This window comes from Sebastes umbrosus, chromosome 11 (genome assembly GCF_015220745.1).
Source record: "Sebastes umbrosus isolate fSebUmb1 chromosome 11, fSebUmb1.pri, whole genome shotgun sequence".
Lineage (NCBI taxonomy): Eukaryota > Metazoa > Chordata > Actinopteri > Perciformes > Sebastidae > Sebastes > Sebastes umbrosus.
The window spans coordinates 28,079,807-28,097,616 of NC_051279.1; the positions used below are offsets into that span (position 1 = coordinate 28,079,807).

The 17,810-nt window shown below is 42.3% G+C and overlaps 1 protein-coding gene across 8 annotated transcripts in view; it reads right to left on the reverse strand.

The window, feature by feature from the left end:
- Positions 1–17,810, reverse strand: part of LOC119497149 (vacuolar protein sorting-associated protein 13B-like) — a 393,997-nt gene that overhangs the window by 222,088 nt on the left and 154,099 nt on the right. For 7 of the 8 annotated variants that reach the window (XM_037785043.1, XM_037785042.1, XM_037785044.1 and 4 more), the window contains 2 exons: positions 16,064–16,170; positions 11,242–11,374 (listed from right to left, as the gene is read on the reverse strand). In XM_037785043.1, coding sequence (XP_037640971.1) covers positions 11,242–11,374; positions 16,064–16,170 — 240 coding nt within the window. Of the gene's footprint in view, positions 1–9,373; positions 9,494–11,241; positions 11,375–16,063; positions 16,171–17,810 lie in introns of those variants that run through there. The other variant, XM_037785048.1, reaches the window with a different exon arrangement.

Here is a 17,810-nt window from a genome sequence, read left to right on the forward strand (position 1 = left end):
CACGGTTAAAATGCCTAAACATAAACAGTCTAAAATTGTGGCTGGGGGCATGACAGTTGAACGTTGATGAACGTTGATTGCAAATCTTGCATTTATAAAGTACTAATTCGGGCTGTACTGAATCGTTCAAAGCTTCCAATTCCAATTATTATTGTTAATAACTTACAGAAACATTGCGTGCAGTAGTCCACCTTCTCTCTTAACGCTCGCTTTGTGTTAACAGTTAATATCTTGATCAATTTCATGTTAAAAAACTTTTATCTAGTCGACCGTCATTTTTTTCTTTTTTGCATGTTTTTTTTAAGTATCGGTTCAGGCATTGTTTAAAAAATATTGTTTTAGCACCGGTATCGGTGCCCAAACAATACCCAACCCTACACACACTGCATGATCTCTCTTTGTGCCAGCTCTGCTTCAGGAAGTCCCCTCACCAGTCAAGGTAATTGTAGCGGAATGACTTTTCAGTTCAGGCATGTGGAGACAGACTCTAATGTCTCTGGCTAGAAGAAAAGCGAGAAGAGGATCACACACATTTCCCACCGCAATCGTCATCACTTTCATCATCATTATCATCAAAGTTCAGCCTGATCATGCACAACATCGCTATCCAACCTACACAAAATGTGTAGTTGAGATACTCATCTAAAGAAGATGAGAGGAGAGAGTGTCTGCCATCCAGACCATGACACAACAAGTAAAGAATGAAAACAAAAAGACGCGTCTTCTCAGTGTGACACCGAGACCCTTTGATACGTCCCTCGTGAAATCATCTCGACCCGGTTTCCAATCCCCTCCCGTTCCTCTGTCGTCTGAACTAAGCCCACTCCAGCCTGCGCACTAATCCACCCCACGTCTGATGAACCACAACTCAACCCCAACTTCCCTGTCTGCTCCTCTCACTTCAACCTCAAAAACCACAGCCAACATCCACATGGCCTAATACCCTTATCATTCATGAAAACAGCAAAGGGATACATAAGGACAAATCTGCTCCCCACAGACTGCTCCGTCTGTCCTGGAAGCCGGGGAGGGCTTTGTACGGGCTCATCAGCGTGCAGAGGCCACAGACATTTTCATCTAGCGAGCAGAGTCCCCTACAGACCACAACCATGCTTCTCAGGGGGGGCCTCCTATCTCATTATTCCTCCTTTTTCTTGTTTTCTTTCCCCACTCCAACCATCATTACCTTGATAAATTATTGACTTTACCAGAAAAATTAAACTATATAAATAACTCCACAATGAAAATATTATCCCCTTCTGAAAAGCGCACGGCAGCCAATAAAAACCTGCCTGACTTCCATCAAGCTACTTGGGCTCAGATTATAGTTATGTATGACTGTGTAGTTCTGCCTGACGTCCTCTCATCAGTTCTCTCTCTCTCTTATATATGTGTGTATATACTAGTATATATTAGTTTCTCTCTGCCGTTTCTTTCTCCAAAATATATTGATTAATGTCTTTCCAGAATATACGTCTCCCAACCATGAGACCTGGACTTTTTTTCCTGTTCCCGACCTTTTTGCTGGCGCACTACGGTTGAGATCACAGAGAAGCCATCAGTACGGAAACGTTTTTTTTTTTGTGAGGCCCGCAGCCACGACCACCACCACCACCGGATATTGTCTTCTACATTACAGATTGAAAATGTGAACAATGCAAATGTTTCCATGTCTCTCTCTCTCTTTCTCTCTCTCTCTTTCTGGTCCTCCCAGTAAACAGCAAAATTACATCTAATCCCATCATCCAGACCACTAGCAGACAGGAACTAAGACAACAGTTCTCGTTCCAACCTTTAAGAAGCACCGCCAGGTCTCAGGATAGGTTTCTCAGCAAAAGAAGTATGTTCTCAGAGCGCCAACGGCTAATTTTAGGATTGTAAAGGAGAGCCAGTGAGATCATTACTCTGGTAGATGTTAGAGAACAATGAGAAGCTCGGGACTCGGGAGGCTCTCGATCAGGAACACGGTGCTGCTGCCAATAAGAACATTCATTAGGGACAAATAAAGAAAATACTTAGAGGCTAGTTTTATGTGAACCAATTTGTGGCGTAATTGTGCGGGCAGACAGAAATCAACCTCAAACTGAGGAGAACCGACTTGTTTTCAAAGTTGCCGCTCCACGGTCCTTCTCTTGTAAAGGATAATCACACAAAAACAATCCGTTAACACCTCTGGTGATGTTACTAAGCAATATTCAAACAAGTCCCGTGATGGGAGTTAAATGATCAGTGTTGGGGTTAGTTTTTAAAAATGAAGTCAAAAACCTCAGCCTCTAGTCTATCCACCAGACTATTTAGACAGACCATATATTTTGACCAGAAAAAGCCTGATGGACTGACCAGAAATATTAGCTATTATAAAAGCCAACCACAGAGCCATACAATTATGAAAAGGGAGAATTTTGAAGAAATAACTTTTAGAACAAAAAACACATAGACAAGGCTTAAAGAGGACCTATTATTTTTTTGTGCTTTTTTCCCTTTCCTTTAGTGTGTTATATATTTTTTGTGCATGTAAAAGGTCTGCAAAGTTACAAAGGCCAAAGTCCACGCCAAAGGGAGTTGCAGAAACACTGTTCCTGAACTGCCTGAAACGCCTTGATTGAAGTCCCGCCTTTTCTTCCGTAATGTAGTGATGTCACCAAGTAAGACATTTGCATAATACCTGCCTAGCGGCTAGTTTGGCACGTCCTCAAACAAAGTTAGTTAGAGCGGAAAGGGAGCGGAGTCCGAAGAGTTTGGTTCGTTGTTTTTTTAGCATTAAAGTATATAAACATGTTCTAGTAGAAACACAAAATACAAGTATGCACCTGAAAATGAGCATAATAGGTCCTCTTTAAAAAAATAAATAATTGTACAAAGAATATGTCATTACAAAAGAAAAAACAATTCAAGAGAAATATGATTCCTTATACGATGAAGAGCCAATCTTAATTTCAGATGTGTCTTTAGTAACATGAAAATATCTACTATTTTTCACCATGTGCTGTGTTCAAAGTTTCTGTCATCCAGCAGAACTGGCTTCTGTCCAACTCAGCCAACGCTGGTCCTGAAAGTCAGCGGTGTTTTGTAACATGTGCCCTGTATATTTAACATGTGCAATGACCAAAGCCAGAAAGGAAGAGAGACAGAGTGAAATATATTTCGTTGCCAAATGGAGCTGAGTGGATATGGGTAGTGAGATTTGAGCTGGGCAGCCCCACAGCCCCTAGTATGATATCACCTTGCCCTCAGTGCTTTCTGGGGAAATGATCTGCAGTGAACTAGTGCTGTGTGTCTCTGTACATTTGCCTACACATTAACAGGCACCTTACGAAAGCCTAAAGGAAAGTCCCCCTTGATTACTACGAAACTGTAGCTAGGGCCGAGTGTGGTAACAAAACAACATAACACTCTCTTTACATCATAAAAGTGCCAGGCATGCGTTCAAATGGCCAATTGGAAGCAGGGACATCTAGCGAGTGCAATTGTTCTGAGGAGGCTTTGAACTGCTAAAAACTCTGAAAATGATTTTCTTCCAGTGGATTATGATTTATTCTGTAATTCCCCGAGGTGATTTCTGTGGGGAAATCAATAGCTCCAGTGGAAAACCATGATAATCAATAGGCACAGGAAAAGGCTGCTCTCGCCAATTTATAATCAGGCGGAACAAAACACCGCTCTATATCAATATTCCATATATCCAGCACATCGGGTCATTTAATCTTATAATAGTATTTCAAACAACCACACTCTGGACATGCAAACTGTTAACTTATATTTCTGAATTGACCACTTTACTGCATGGTTGGAGAGTACACGTTTTGGGCTTCAGAGTGTCTCAGGGGGGGACAGGGGCCAGAACAGTATGTATCCTGGAGCAGAAAATCTTACCGTAATGCACTCAAGGAGTAATCAGTTGAAACAGTACTGTGACCATTCATACCGTTTCTTTTGAAGAATGTACATTGTCTGTTTTTTTCAGTGTGCAGTATTGAGGTAATTGGGACTACAACTGTTGTGGAGTAAGAAGTAGTAACTTAGCATATTTAATATCAGCAGCTCAAGTGACTTAAGGGAAACATTAAAGGGCGGGTCCATTTGCGTTCTGTTTTTATTTTTTTATTTTTTTTCAAATAGAAACGCCCACTCAGACGTTGCAAAAAGCAGTGACATATTACCAAAGTAGGCTAATCGAAGCTAATAAATAAGGTTATGAATAATGTGAACGCTAGCACTAGGTGAGTCAACGTTAGCTGTGCTAAGTTTGGAAATAACTGAAAGGGTTCGTTTGGATTTTTTGAAGTGGGGTTGTATGTACTCTCTCGTGTTCTGCAAGGTGAAATTACTGCTTTTGTGAATGTAGTTTGGTGGCTTTGAAGAGAGCGATATAACGGCTTCAGTTCCCCGTCGGATAGGGCTGTCTGACGGCGAGGTAATGCTGCTGTGGACGGGAGCAGCAGAAAAACGTATTTTACCCACCTAAAAACGCTATATTTAGAATATTTTCACTGCTTTACCATTAGAAAGCCCTTTCTGATGGGGAACTGACAGTCTTCAAAGCTACCACACCAGACTCCATTTACAAAAACAGTCATTTTACCTCGCAGAACACGGGAGTTGCTGGTCTACCGCTGCACCGATCAGTTAGTTTGTTTGCGGTATTGTGTGACTTGCGGATCCGATCCTGTCTGCTTCTCCAAACTGGGAGCGTGCAGACCGCCATCTAAGTTACTGTATGTAACGTTAATACACTGACTATAAGGATTGTATATATACTGCATATATAGCAGCGCCATCATGCAGAAACCTACGTCAGGTCCAGTGGGTAAAAAGCTTTTAGAAGGGCTTGGGAAAATAACATTTTGACGCTAAAACATACACACTTTGACTCAAAATTTGAATGATCAGATTTGAATACATAAGGAACACCACTATGAAGCTACAGAATGATTAAAAAACATAGTAAGTAATGGACCCACCCTTTACAGGGAGTATCCAGGATTATGACAACATACATACATTACAAGCATTCAGGGGTTAAATATTTGAGTTGCACACTTAAGGTAAATTAATTTGCAACAAAATACCAGTGTTATGTTTCCTATAAGAACCTCATGACGTCTTCTCCTGAAGGTCAACTGAGCAGCAGCACCAGTGGCAGTCCAGTTGGCTGGCTGCCCCTGTTGAGCCTGAGCCAGTCTTACTGTATGTGTGTTTATTCCCCATGCATCCCCGTGAATGGCAGCCCGAACACGTGTTGACTCCAACTGGCAAACAACCGGCACATCTCTCCTCTGTTTACCTAAATAGATGACTGAAGACTGAAAAATAAAACGTCCGCTGCAGTGATTACAACCCCCTTAGAGTCCCCTGAGAAATTATATGCCGGCAATAAACCCGCAACTAAAATCGACCTTGTCATATATCTGGACGTTTATTTGAAGTCACGTTAAAACAAGCACATTAGAGCTATCGAGGAAAAGGCCAAAATGATAATTTAGCAAAAAGAAGAAAGAATGCCTCTCTGTGTACCCGCTCCAAAAGGGGGAAAAATGAGCCGGTCCATTTCAATTAATTTCTTACAACAACACAGTTTATTTCTCAGGGCAATTATTAATTTGCCTGAAAACCTTGCTCCGTCACAGCTGTGAGATTAAGGCCCATCAAGACACAATGGTCATTTCTCAACTCCATTCACATCAGCTTTACCCTTTAGTAAATCATTAAGGCTTATTGATTCAACCCAAGCTAAACAGTTGGATCGGGTGTCCTGGGGTAAACATGCAGCCGTTACGAATAGATTCTGAAAAACCCATCAGATCGCTCGCTGCGGCTAAACGGCTAAACTTTAGAGATCAAATGCATCTTGCTGACGAGGAAAAAGCAGAAGACAGTTTTATGTCCAGCTAACAGTCAACAAAGTATAAACACCACAGGCAAACATGATAAACTAATAACCAAGTTGGATTTGAAGGCTGACCCTGGCCAGTGTTTTTTTACATAACAGCTAAACCAGAGTGAGCTCCCATCATCTCCCTCCTGTTTAAACACCCAGCTCCTTATTCACAGTGTGCTCCACACATGGTAAAGCAATTAATAAATCATCTTTAGAGAGGCTAATTCCAATCATAACATGTTAGATGTCAGCAGCTCTTCTCATGAGGTGACTGGGGGGCGGGGGGGCTTTACAAGGGAAAATCCACCCTAACAACAGAATCCACATATGTTATTCCCATGACCCTGAGCCTTTTAAGATGGGTTTCCACCAAAAAGTTCCCAGGACTTTTAGTACCTGGAACTACTTTTCAAAGAAACTAAAAGGTTCCTTCAGTTGTGAGATGTGAAGATTAGGCACACTAGTCCTCTGACGTATGAAAAAGCAACATGACATGGGACGAGGGTTGCTGGTGGTCACAGCGGTAAACACACTCTGCAGCCTGCAGTTCAGTGTGTCCGCCTGTTTCATCTAAAAAAACAAGCTTGAAAAAAAAGTTAGGTTTTGACTCACTGCGACGACATTTACTGCTGCATATATTTAGTCTCTCTCCACAGTTAATCATCGGTTGAGCATTTGATGTTTATTCATTTGTGCTTGAGAAGGTTAACGTCGTAAAACAATCAGAAAATAACTTTTCAAACTCATTTTCACAGCACCGCCGCGCTACGTCTCTTTCTCTTCTACCGCTCGCCTCCTCAGCTCGCTCACACGATCTCTCTCTCTCTTTTCGTGAATGAGTCGAAAAGCCAACAGCAGAGCCTAACTTTACTTTTAATGTTATCAAACAAAGATAAATGCTCTCCCCTCGTCCTAAAACGGTCCTAAATCGATACCAGTACTACCTTGTTTTATGAATGAAGTGGTACAGTTGAAGCAGAAGCACTGTGTGTGTTTCTCTAATCAGCGACGGTCATCCCTGCAAACTCCACTCCTAAAGTTCTGGTACTTACAGAAAGTATTACCCCCCGACCAGGACCTTTTTCGGGTGGTAAAAAGGCTCCGTAAAATGTCCCCAGAACTTAATTTAGACCCTGGTCCCTGCAGTCGAAACGCAATGAGTTTCTCAAAAGGTTCTTAGCTCCGGGGGAAAGTTCCTGCGGTGGAAATGGGGAGTACAGTTATGGAGTTAACATAAGTGAATTCTGTATTTGGGTGGATTTTTACCTGAGCTGCCTCAGCAAACAGCTCTTTCCACACAGTTCAACATTAAACAACTATTACCCAAAGGGAAGCTAAATATCAGGATAGATCAGTCTACATATCAGGTTTCTGTGTATCGAGTATCTACCCCACCGTGGACGACCAACCCTGGGGAATGTGAAGAATTAACATTCCATTTATCATCCTCCAATTAATCACAGGAACAATGTATTATTAAGAGAAATGAAGTGGAACAGAATTTAAATTTATGAATCTAAAAAGAACAGTGTATCAGGTATCACCACAAGATGTTGGGAGTTCATATTTTTCCTCCATGGCCCAAGATATAAAGTCATCTTCGCATACAGAGAAACAAAATAGTTAATTGCAGGAAGGATGCATTATTATGTAACAAGGATAAGGTGGAACTGGGATGAAGGAAACTAAATACCTGCTGTGCTGCAAGTCCTCCTCTGCAGTGTTGAGCTGCAGTCTATCAAGGTCCTGTGACTGCAGGGAGGCTTATTGTTTCACCATGATTAAAACCACAAGGGCTAAATGCCTCTGCCCTTTCCTTATTCTGATTGCTCGCGGAAACAATTTGTAACTTTTCATTACATCTACTCCTGTAACACCGCAGCAATTTCCAGAGAAGATGCTATTCATTTACTTGCAAGTTCTATTCCAGCACAGAGTGTTGGGAGTGTTGGGGCACTGGGGGTTGAGTTTCAACAAAATACAGTACCAGCACCTAGTTACCAATGCCTTGTTTTCACTTCACAAGAGAAATATTTGGATAAGAAAGAGCTCGAGTCTGACTCAGTATATGTTTCTAACTAACTAATGCAGTCCAACAATGAGATGCCTTATACAAATAGGTCTAACACTAAACAATCCAGCGGACACAATTTCAGGCCAGATGTGCTGACCACTTAACATTTCAACAGCCAACACACCTGTGTGATATGTGTGTGTCGTCGTTTAATTCTAAAATCCAACCTAGGCCTTGTCATTTACCACCCGATTCTACTGTTGTCAGGCCATTAAATAGGCGTTATCAGTCACTATAAGCACCATAGATGTGGGTCATTAGTGGCCTACTACACCTACTACGTTGTAAAAGTGAAAGTAAAACTTAAAAGCAACACCTAACATGTTGTAAAACTGAATGAAACGTCACGTTTTGAACACAAACAAAACAGCTTCTTTAGGTTTAAGCAACAAAACTACAACTTCTTTAGGTTTAGGCAACAAAACTACAACTTCATTAGGTTTAGGCAAAAAAAAAAGTTAAGTTTAGGCAACAAAACTACAACTTCTTAAGGTTTAGGCAACAAAACTACAACTTCTTTAGGTTGAGGCAACAAAACTACAACTTCTTTAGGTTTAGGCAACAATACTTCAACTTCTTTAGGTTTAGGCAAAAAAAAAGTTAAGTTTAGGCAACACAACTACATCTTCTTTAGGTTTGCATAAAGTTGTTATTTATCAAACGTATATCTCTTCGAAATGATTGGCTTACCTATTCAAGATAATTTGAAGTGATGCGGAAATGACAGAAAAAATGGTCAAGAACGTTCATTTACGCACAAATTCGCTCTCACGATTTATAGATAAGCCCTATTGTGAATCGGGTCACGATTGTTTGTCATTTTTAAAAAGTTGGTCGCCAGAAAAAAAAGTTTGGGAAACACTGCTCTAGTCAGTTGAGTGTTGCTGACAAGCTACAGCCTGATTTAGCTTTGTGTGCGCCGTTGGAGCCAAGGTGACTGTTTACTGACGACCCATAATGAGAGAATATGCTGTTGAGATGTGAGTAAGCAAAGATGCTGCGGGATGGAAAAGCCATTAGTGCAGATTTTGAATAAAACAAGGAACAGAGGGAAAACCAGGAGGAAAAGCAAGCGTGACCTTTTAGCTGTGAGCTTTTAAAGCGAGCAAGGAAACAACCCTAATGGCCTTTTTTTAGACTTTAAAATGTCAAAGGAGCATTTTTCCTATCAAAACACTTGACATGGGGGGGGACGTCATAGACATGCAATGTTATTTACAGCTACAGGATGACTTCACCCAAAACAGGGATTCATCACTCCTGTTGGGAACACATTTCCCAGGGACTTAAAAAAGAAGAAAAAAAAGACAAACAACCACTTGCTTATTTCCCCCGACTCTTCACTGCGATGCTTTGGCAGAGAATGTTTCAACCGTTAAAGTGTTTAGAGGACCTGGAGCCTAAACACTGTGAGAGTCAAACAGTAGAGGCTGGGGAGACGTTTTTGTTACGTATTTATTTATTCCTTTTTTAAACTCTGTAACTAATTCAGTTACATGAAGCGAGCCAAGACGTTCCATCGGATCACATTAATTAAATATCTATAGGGGAACACGAGAGAGGAGGAGGAGGGCTATTAGGTTCGTAAATACACCACATGAGTATTAAATGAAAACCATTTCTGCAGTCAGTGAGGCTCTGTGTTGTGTCATGGACAGCTCCTTAACGGAGTGACTGCTCCAGCCATCCTCCCAGGTACAGTAGGAGTGGAAGTGTACTGAACAGTGTGTGTGTGTGTGTGTTTGTGTTGAGGTTCCAGGTAGTTTTTTCTGATCACCATACAATATCCCTGAGGTCCACTAAACAGATTCCTCACATTGATAAAAAATACCAGAGGGACACAGCGTCATACTCTGAAACCCACACTCACCAGAGGGAAAAACAATTTGGCGCCACAATATGCAACCAAGGGCTGAAACGCTAACAAAATGCCTGCAGCTGGCTAGAAAAATGTGATTTCAGCATGTCAAAGGATTATTTTAGCATCCCATGTCTACCAGGGGTGCAGTTGATAAATAAAATGTCGATGGATGATGATTAAGATGCTGAATTAGCTGTTAGCGAGCTAATGTTAGCAAGCTACTGTAGTTAAGGCGCTTGTAAACATTAATACTGCATAACTTTCTGATTTATCCACATTCCACTACAACACAAGTGTCAAACATGCTTTAGCTTAATTTACAGAAATATAGTTCGCTTAAAACGGACATTTGGACTAAATGCTTGCTGCGCACGTCGGCATACTGACACCAAATTTACACCGGAGCAGCGGCAAAGTGCTGCCATGAATCATCAGTAATTGAATTCCTCCCTCAGGCTGCCCTGCCACCATCAACAATAACCTAAAACCTTAAGGATACTGTTGGTGTACCTAACAGTGTGTTCCTGACACTAAAGCAAGCAGTAACATCCGTGACAAGGTCCGGAACTGCATCTATCCTCCCTCATCTCTGTTCTCCTCTCCTCCGTTTCTCCAATCTGTCCATCTCCATCCAAAGGGTTCAGAGTTTCCTACTTAGAGACCGATTTGGAAAATTCTGGAGAGAACCTACAGTACATGTAAGCAAGGACCACAGCAATGCTACATGAGGGTGTGGGCATGTCAGGTTCAGGTACAGTATAAACCCGCCTGCCTATATGTACATGTATGCATGTATGTGTGTGCCGATATGTACATGTATTTTGTGAAGTTGTGTGCGTGTGTTAGTGTGTGTGCACTGAACGAGTTCGTTCTGAACAGGGGGGTCCCAGAAAAGCGGAAAACTGGCATGGAAGAAGGCTCCGCACAGCCAAGCCACTCATCTATTCTGGGCATCCAGAGCCCGCAGTAATACTACCAGAGGAGGAAAACAGAGGAGGACATGCCTGGATATGTGGTGTCCTCTGAGAAACGGGTTCACTCAGGTGTCAGCGAGCGGTAGTGTGTTATGTAACAACATAGTAACATGATTTCATCGCATAGAAACAAGGTTAAATGCAGTAAAAATAGTGTTATTCCACCACTGAAAGACCATATCCTTAAACATAGAAACATGTGGTAGTTATTGCAAATATCGAGGGAGAGGTAAATGTCGTTGCAGTTTTCATTTGTATATTAATCTTTACACAAAACACTTCTGAAAACAAACACTTGAGAGAAGATCTGTTACAAACCTGTTCCCTTTATGTGTGCAAACCTCTTTGCTGCATGGAGTTAATGTCATGTTATTGTATGGAGTGTAATGTCACATTATACCTACAGTCAATATTATACCTACAGTATAGCAGAGCTTGGGGTTGACCAACCTACCTGTCACTGTTTTAGTTTTGACCGGGCTGCTGGCATAGTCCGAGGCCTGATTGGAGGGCTGTTTGGCCAGCGGTGTGCTCCCTACCGACACCTCGTCCTCTCTCCTCTTGGCCAGAGGAACTGAACCTGGAGTCTGCAATGACATCACAGCATGACTGAGCATCCATGAGGTCATGGGAAAGGAAATATGTGGTTTTACTGTAACATGATTGCATTTCCAATTGAATATGCATTCATTCAGTCTTTAAAAAAAAAAAAATGCTATTTTAACATCAGGAGTAAGAACACAAATTATTCAAATATTGTTCTGTATTGTACCAACATTGTACTGTGTTAGTGAGGCCATGACCCGGGGATGACTTTAGACAGCTATAAAGATGTGGGTTAAACAGGACACACAATGCGTAATGCAATACAATGCATAGACAGAGAAGGAGGCAGGGAGAGAGAAAGAGAAAAGAAAAATGCAGTGGAACACAACAGAGGCCTCCAAGACCAACAAGGACTAGTGACAGCTCCCTGTTTTTTTTGAGCAGTCTCCCATGCTGCTGGCAGGCCAAACACACACACACACACACACGCACACAGACACACACACACACACACACACACACTAGCTGGCAGTGAGATGGCTGAAAGACAGAAGAGTGGAAGGTTGGTCTGAAATAAGGAAACCCCATTAGCATCAGCCAGCAGCAGCAGCGCGAGGCTATGATGCAGCTGCACAAGGCTGCAGGCCAACCACGTACTGCAGCCTGTGTAAACAGTCACACGCACACATTGATGCAGTTGTTTTTCAATGACTGGGTCGGGACCCAGAGGCTGGTTATGGTAAGATTAAAAATGGGCCCCCAAATTACATTAGTATTTGAAACTACTGACTGAGGTATGACGCCAAATCCTTCGAAGCTTTTTTTGCAACTTAACATAGGGTGAGTGAAATACTGTAGGCCAGTAGGTTAGTTGCACAAAGTCACGTTCGACTTGAAAATCAGATTCAGGTCTGTTAAAGGTGCAGTGTGTAAGATCTGGCCACATGCTCCAAAGAAATAAGGGGCAGCATTTGACCTAGGAGTAGAAGGGTCAATGAACTGTTTGCTGTAGTAATGTGACTAGTACAAAAGAAAATGACGATTGTTGTTAGTTGTTATGGTAACAACAGAACCCACATCAGTGGGGCCGTAAAGTGTGTGGTCGCAGCTCGCCCGGAAGAGAACGGAAGCAGCTCCCGGAGACAGCTGGCTGGCTAGTTGGCTAGGTGGCTTGTCCCCAGGCGGGGGGACCGTAAAGACCCGGTGCTGCCGCTGGCCACCAGCCCGCTGTTCGGCTCATTTTCCGTAATCAGTGCAGCACCAAAGCCTGGCGGATCAAGGCCAAGAGCTAACCAGCTAGCTAGCTAGCTTGCTAATTCCACCACGCTTCCATGCCACACTGCTTACAGAAAACGAAACGATAAAATGTACCTTAAAGGGAGATTTGTCAAATATTGAATACTCTAATCAACATGGGAGTGGACAAATACGCTTTCTTTATGCAAATATATGTGTATATTTATTATTGGACAGCCCTATTTTTGAACTAAAATTCTGGCTATATCTTACAAATTGCATCTTTAGATCAGCTTGGAAGATGTTCAAAATATTCTCTAATTAGAAAGACACTTAAATACACCCATAGCATTCACAAACACTGTATTGGAGGTTTTAACAACAAATGCATGTTTGGAAAAAAAAAAACTCAAATACCGATATATACAGTATACTTGACAGTAAAATACTGTACAGATAAACCATATGACTGTTTTGTTGGTTCATGTGTTAGAGAAAAATGTAAAATGGTTAAAAACAAATTATATAATATTTTTGTACACTTCATGGAAAATATGTGCTTGGCTACATTTGACTACTCAATGCTAAAAGCAGGTACCTTACCCAATGACCATCGCTCATTCCTGATGGATGACATAGTATGAGCTAACTCCTTCTACCGCACACACTGAGGGGCGGTGAAAACAGCCAAGGCAAATGCCTGTTTGGTTCTCAACCTTCCTTTTTTTCCTCTTATTCCCCCTCTTCATTACCCGCTTCCCCAACCATCTCCCTCTACTTCTCTGATTTGTGGCCTGTGAGTCTGTGCTCCCTGCTCGCTCGGGTAGTTTCAGTTGACTTTTAATTCTACCTCCTTCTCATTTCTCTGCACCTTCTCGATGCTGTCCTATGCTTGGTGATGTCTCCTCTCTGTTCCATACTCTTCTTACTCTACCCCAATCAAAGGTGTTTTCTTTTGTCCCTCCACACGTTCCTTTTCACCTCTTTCCATATATGTCTTCTACTCTCTCTCTCTCTCTCTCATACCCCCATGTGCCTTCCCTCTCCATTGTTTGTAACTCCACTTCTCTCTGATACTTTCCCTTGTCTTCTCTTTCTCCCTCCCATCATCTTTTATCTGGTTTTTCCCCACTCCTCTTTCCTATGCACTACCAAAGCCCTTCCCATTCCTCTCTTAAAGCTTAAGTAGGCAGAACGTTTTTGGCATCATTGGGCAAAATCCCATAATAACGTTTCAGTGTATTGTAATTCAAGTGTTCTGAGAGATAACTATACTTCTGCACCTCCTCATGGCTCTGTTTACAGGCTTTAAAAAATCTCTCTCCTTGACGGGAGAGTTTTGACCAATCACAGGTCATTTCAGAGAGAGAGAGCGTTCCTATTGGCTGTGCTCCGGCTGGTGGGAGGTGCTTGGTATTTCATTGACAGATCTCAATATGGCTGCCGGGTCACAAACTTTCTCATTTTACAGCTAAACAGTACACTACAAGATGTATCTGACATTTGAGGCAAGGAATAGGCATTACAGTAACAGAATATTGATTCATATTTGATCAGCGCTGCCTGGTTTGACCGTTTGGTTGGAGTTCGCGAGTGATTGACAGCTGGCTCTCATAGACGGCAGCTGGACGGCAGACTCCAGCTCGACTATGACTGGTTGTTTTCCGACGGTCTGTGAAATCAGATGCCATTAGGAGCACCGGAGGACACAGAGGCACATGATTTTTTTCAGATTACCTGTCTCATGCACTACTGTCAGGATATAGCGACTGTTTTATAAAAATATCTCGCCTACTACTGCTTTAATGTGACACACACGTCCTTCTCCCCTAGTCCATCTGTCCTCCTTTCCCATCATTTCCTTCCATCCTGACCCTAGTCAGTGTCCTCTCCCCTGTCCTTCACAGGCTGTTGTGTGGCCTTCAGCTGAAGGTCTAAACCAGCCAGGCCTTGAGAAGTGGCCCTGACAGGCAGCTGAGTTCACAGAAACACACACACACACACACACACACACACACACACACACACACACGAACACACGTTTGCTGCAGCATGTCCAAACACACACACACAGCAGCCACAGTTGTGTATCCCTCACACTGGCTGCAGTTCAACTCATAACATCTGTTTACCCCCGTACAGCAATAACCTCGAGAGTAAGGAGTTGGTGCAATTAACTCCCTCTCTCTTTGTCTGTCACACACACATGCACGCTGACAGCCCTTCCAAACTGCAGGAGGCATGAAACAGAGCAACTTGTAAAAAAAAAAAAAAAAAAAATTAAAGTATTACAATATGATACTTTCATGTACTATATATATTTATGTGCCTTTATGGGGTGAACCTGTGCTATATCCCAGGCAATCAAACCGAGCATGTCTGCATGTGTGTGTATGTATGCATGTGTATGTAGTGTGGGCACAGAGCATTCAATGTCCATAACCATCACCATGACCCCTGTCAAATAAATAGAGAGAGAGTGGATGGAAGACAGGGAGCAGAGCACATGGAAAAAGGTAGCTGGGAATGAGAAGCAATGGAGAGGGAGGGAGGGAGGGAGACATTTACATTCCCTTCAGGCTCTTAACTGGAGACGCTTAGAATGAGTGCAACAGTAGAATATGCTGCAGGTACTATTAATATTACTATTAATGCAAACATGTGAAACATCAAAAGGGAAACATGATTAAATGTTGACACAAAGGGCCAGGAAGAGACATTTTGTCTGAGAATTAGAGCTGTCGAAATTAAAGCGATAATAATGTTTTAACGCAAATTTGTTTTAACGCCTTCAATTTCATTGACGCATTAATGCACTCGATCTTTCGGAGGTTGTAGCGGGTTTAAGAGCTAGAGTGATGATACTGGTATCATATGAAACTAGAAAACCTAACGGATCCATTAGTACCAACCATGTCATACTAGATTATCGACAAGGAGGCTAAAAAACTTGCGCTTAATTTTGGCGAGGAAAAGCTGGCCTGGCCTTTTTCAAAGGGGTCCCTTGACCTCTGACCTCAAGATATGTGAATGAAAATGGGTTCTATGGGTACCCACGAGTCTCCCCTTTACAGACATGCCCACTTTATGATAATCACATGCAGTTTGGGGCAAGTCATAGTCAAGTCAGCACACTGACACACTGACAGCTGTTGTTGGCTGTTGGGCTGCAGTTTGCCATGTTATGATCTGAGCATATTTGTTTATGCTAAATGCAGTACCTGTGAGGGTTTCTGGACAATATTTGTCATTGGTTTGTGTTGTTAATTGATTTCCAATAATAAATATATATATATACATTTGCATAAAGCAGCATATTTTTCCACTCCCGTGTAAGAGTATTAAATACTTGACAAATCTCCCTTTAAGGTACATTTTGAACAGATAAAAAATGTGAGATTAATCATGATCGAACTATGGACAATAATGCGATTAATCATGATTAAATATTTTAATCCATTGACAGCCCTACTGAGAATGTGAGGATCAGGTACCTGCTTTTGCTTGCTGCTCCCTCTGTGAGGTTGGTACAACAGCCATGTGCAGAAAACTGGGTCCACGTTGACAGCTATGCCCTGGACACTGACCAGCAGGACTGCACCTGGACAACACAAGAACACAGAACAGAGATTTAATAAATGCAACTCTCAAGACAAAGAAAACGAAAGCCATGATAAATGAGCAATTTTTCCAAAAATAAAAGACTAAATAGGAAAGGATATACTGTACATCTGTCTTGCCTTTACAAAATCAACATTACCGCTGGCAAACACAGGCACGTTGTTTTAAAAAGCACTCAAGCAGTGGTTTGATACTAAACTTCAGCGTTCAACACTTCAATAGCAACCAGATCAAGAGATCTGAACTCACATAGACAAAAATATCCCCGATGCTGCAAAGTAGGAGGCACATCGATACGGATCACCGAAATCAATGTAAGGTAATAACCAACGAGTGAAAGAGACTTAGGGCAAATCTGCTCAGATTGAGTGTCAGGTTCTTCCTCTCCCGCGCAGTTTACACACTGTGTCCTAATGACCCGCTGGCGGGTATCGAGCCTGCTTGTTGGAGCGCAGCGAGGAGCACAGTTTGTTTCAATTGCCCTGTTCAAAGTGGTATCACACTAAGCCAAGAATAACGTTTTCTTTTGATAAATTTCTATGAAACTGGAGACCTTCTCTGGGTTTTGGTTTACTCTTAAATAATAATCTTTACCAACAATAAGCGGGCCCTGAGGTAATGCATTAGGATTCTATCAATAATGATTCCCATGCCGGCAGGATTAGCGCAGGGTCTCTGGCGTGCCGTGGAATGTCCCAGCATGACGATAGGAGGATGTTTCAGCTCTAGAAGGACTTTCGGCAGTTTAATGGAGCTTTGGACAAGACCCCGGTCTTCTGTTTCAGGCCCCGAGGCAAAGCTGCGAGTGTGTAAGTGTGAATGTGTAAATGTGTGTGCATTTCACCTCCGGCAAAGCCTGATTGCCTGTTTCTTTGCCGAACATTTTAGTGTCTCTAAAGCATGGACAAAGCACGATTACGAACCCTCCCTCGACACACACGCATTTTTGTTACACCAGCTCTCCGGCTTGGCAGGAATCGCTCCCTCCTCCATTATTCCCTGCGAACAATGCAAATAAAACTGCTCTAATTTGCTCCACTTTTACAACGTTCAGTGATTTGTAGCCTGTGAGCCTGTGTGTGTGTGTGTGTGTGTGTGTGTGTGTGTGTGTGTGTTTGCAGTATCAAGTAAATGTGTATGAGCGAAAGCATGAACGATGTGAAATGTGTGTGTGTCAGTACTGTCAAATATGAGTGTGTGAAATGTGTGAAGTCTGTGGTGTGTGCATCTACAGTACAGTATGATATAGTGCATGCATGTACCAGTACTAGTGTCTGTGTATGTCTGATCATTATCCAGGTGCACCTCAATCCTGAGTAATGGTTAAGGGGAAACTTTCTCATTGGATCAAGTCAAACTGAGATACATTTCTTCCTTTATTGCTTCATCTATTTTTCTTTACTTTCCATCACTTCCATCTTTCAGTGTCTCCACTGGTTCCCTATCCATGTCTCCCCAACAACCATCCTTCCTTGCCCCCCTTTATCCCCTTTCACCCCTCTTTACCCTTCCTTATGAAACCATACCTCCACCCTTCCTCGTCATCCAAGACACCCACCTCTCCCCCCTCCTCCTCCTCCTCCTCCTGACGAAGAATCACAACCTCAGCCCTGTGGCTTG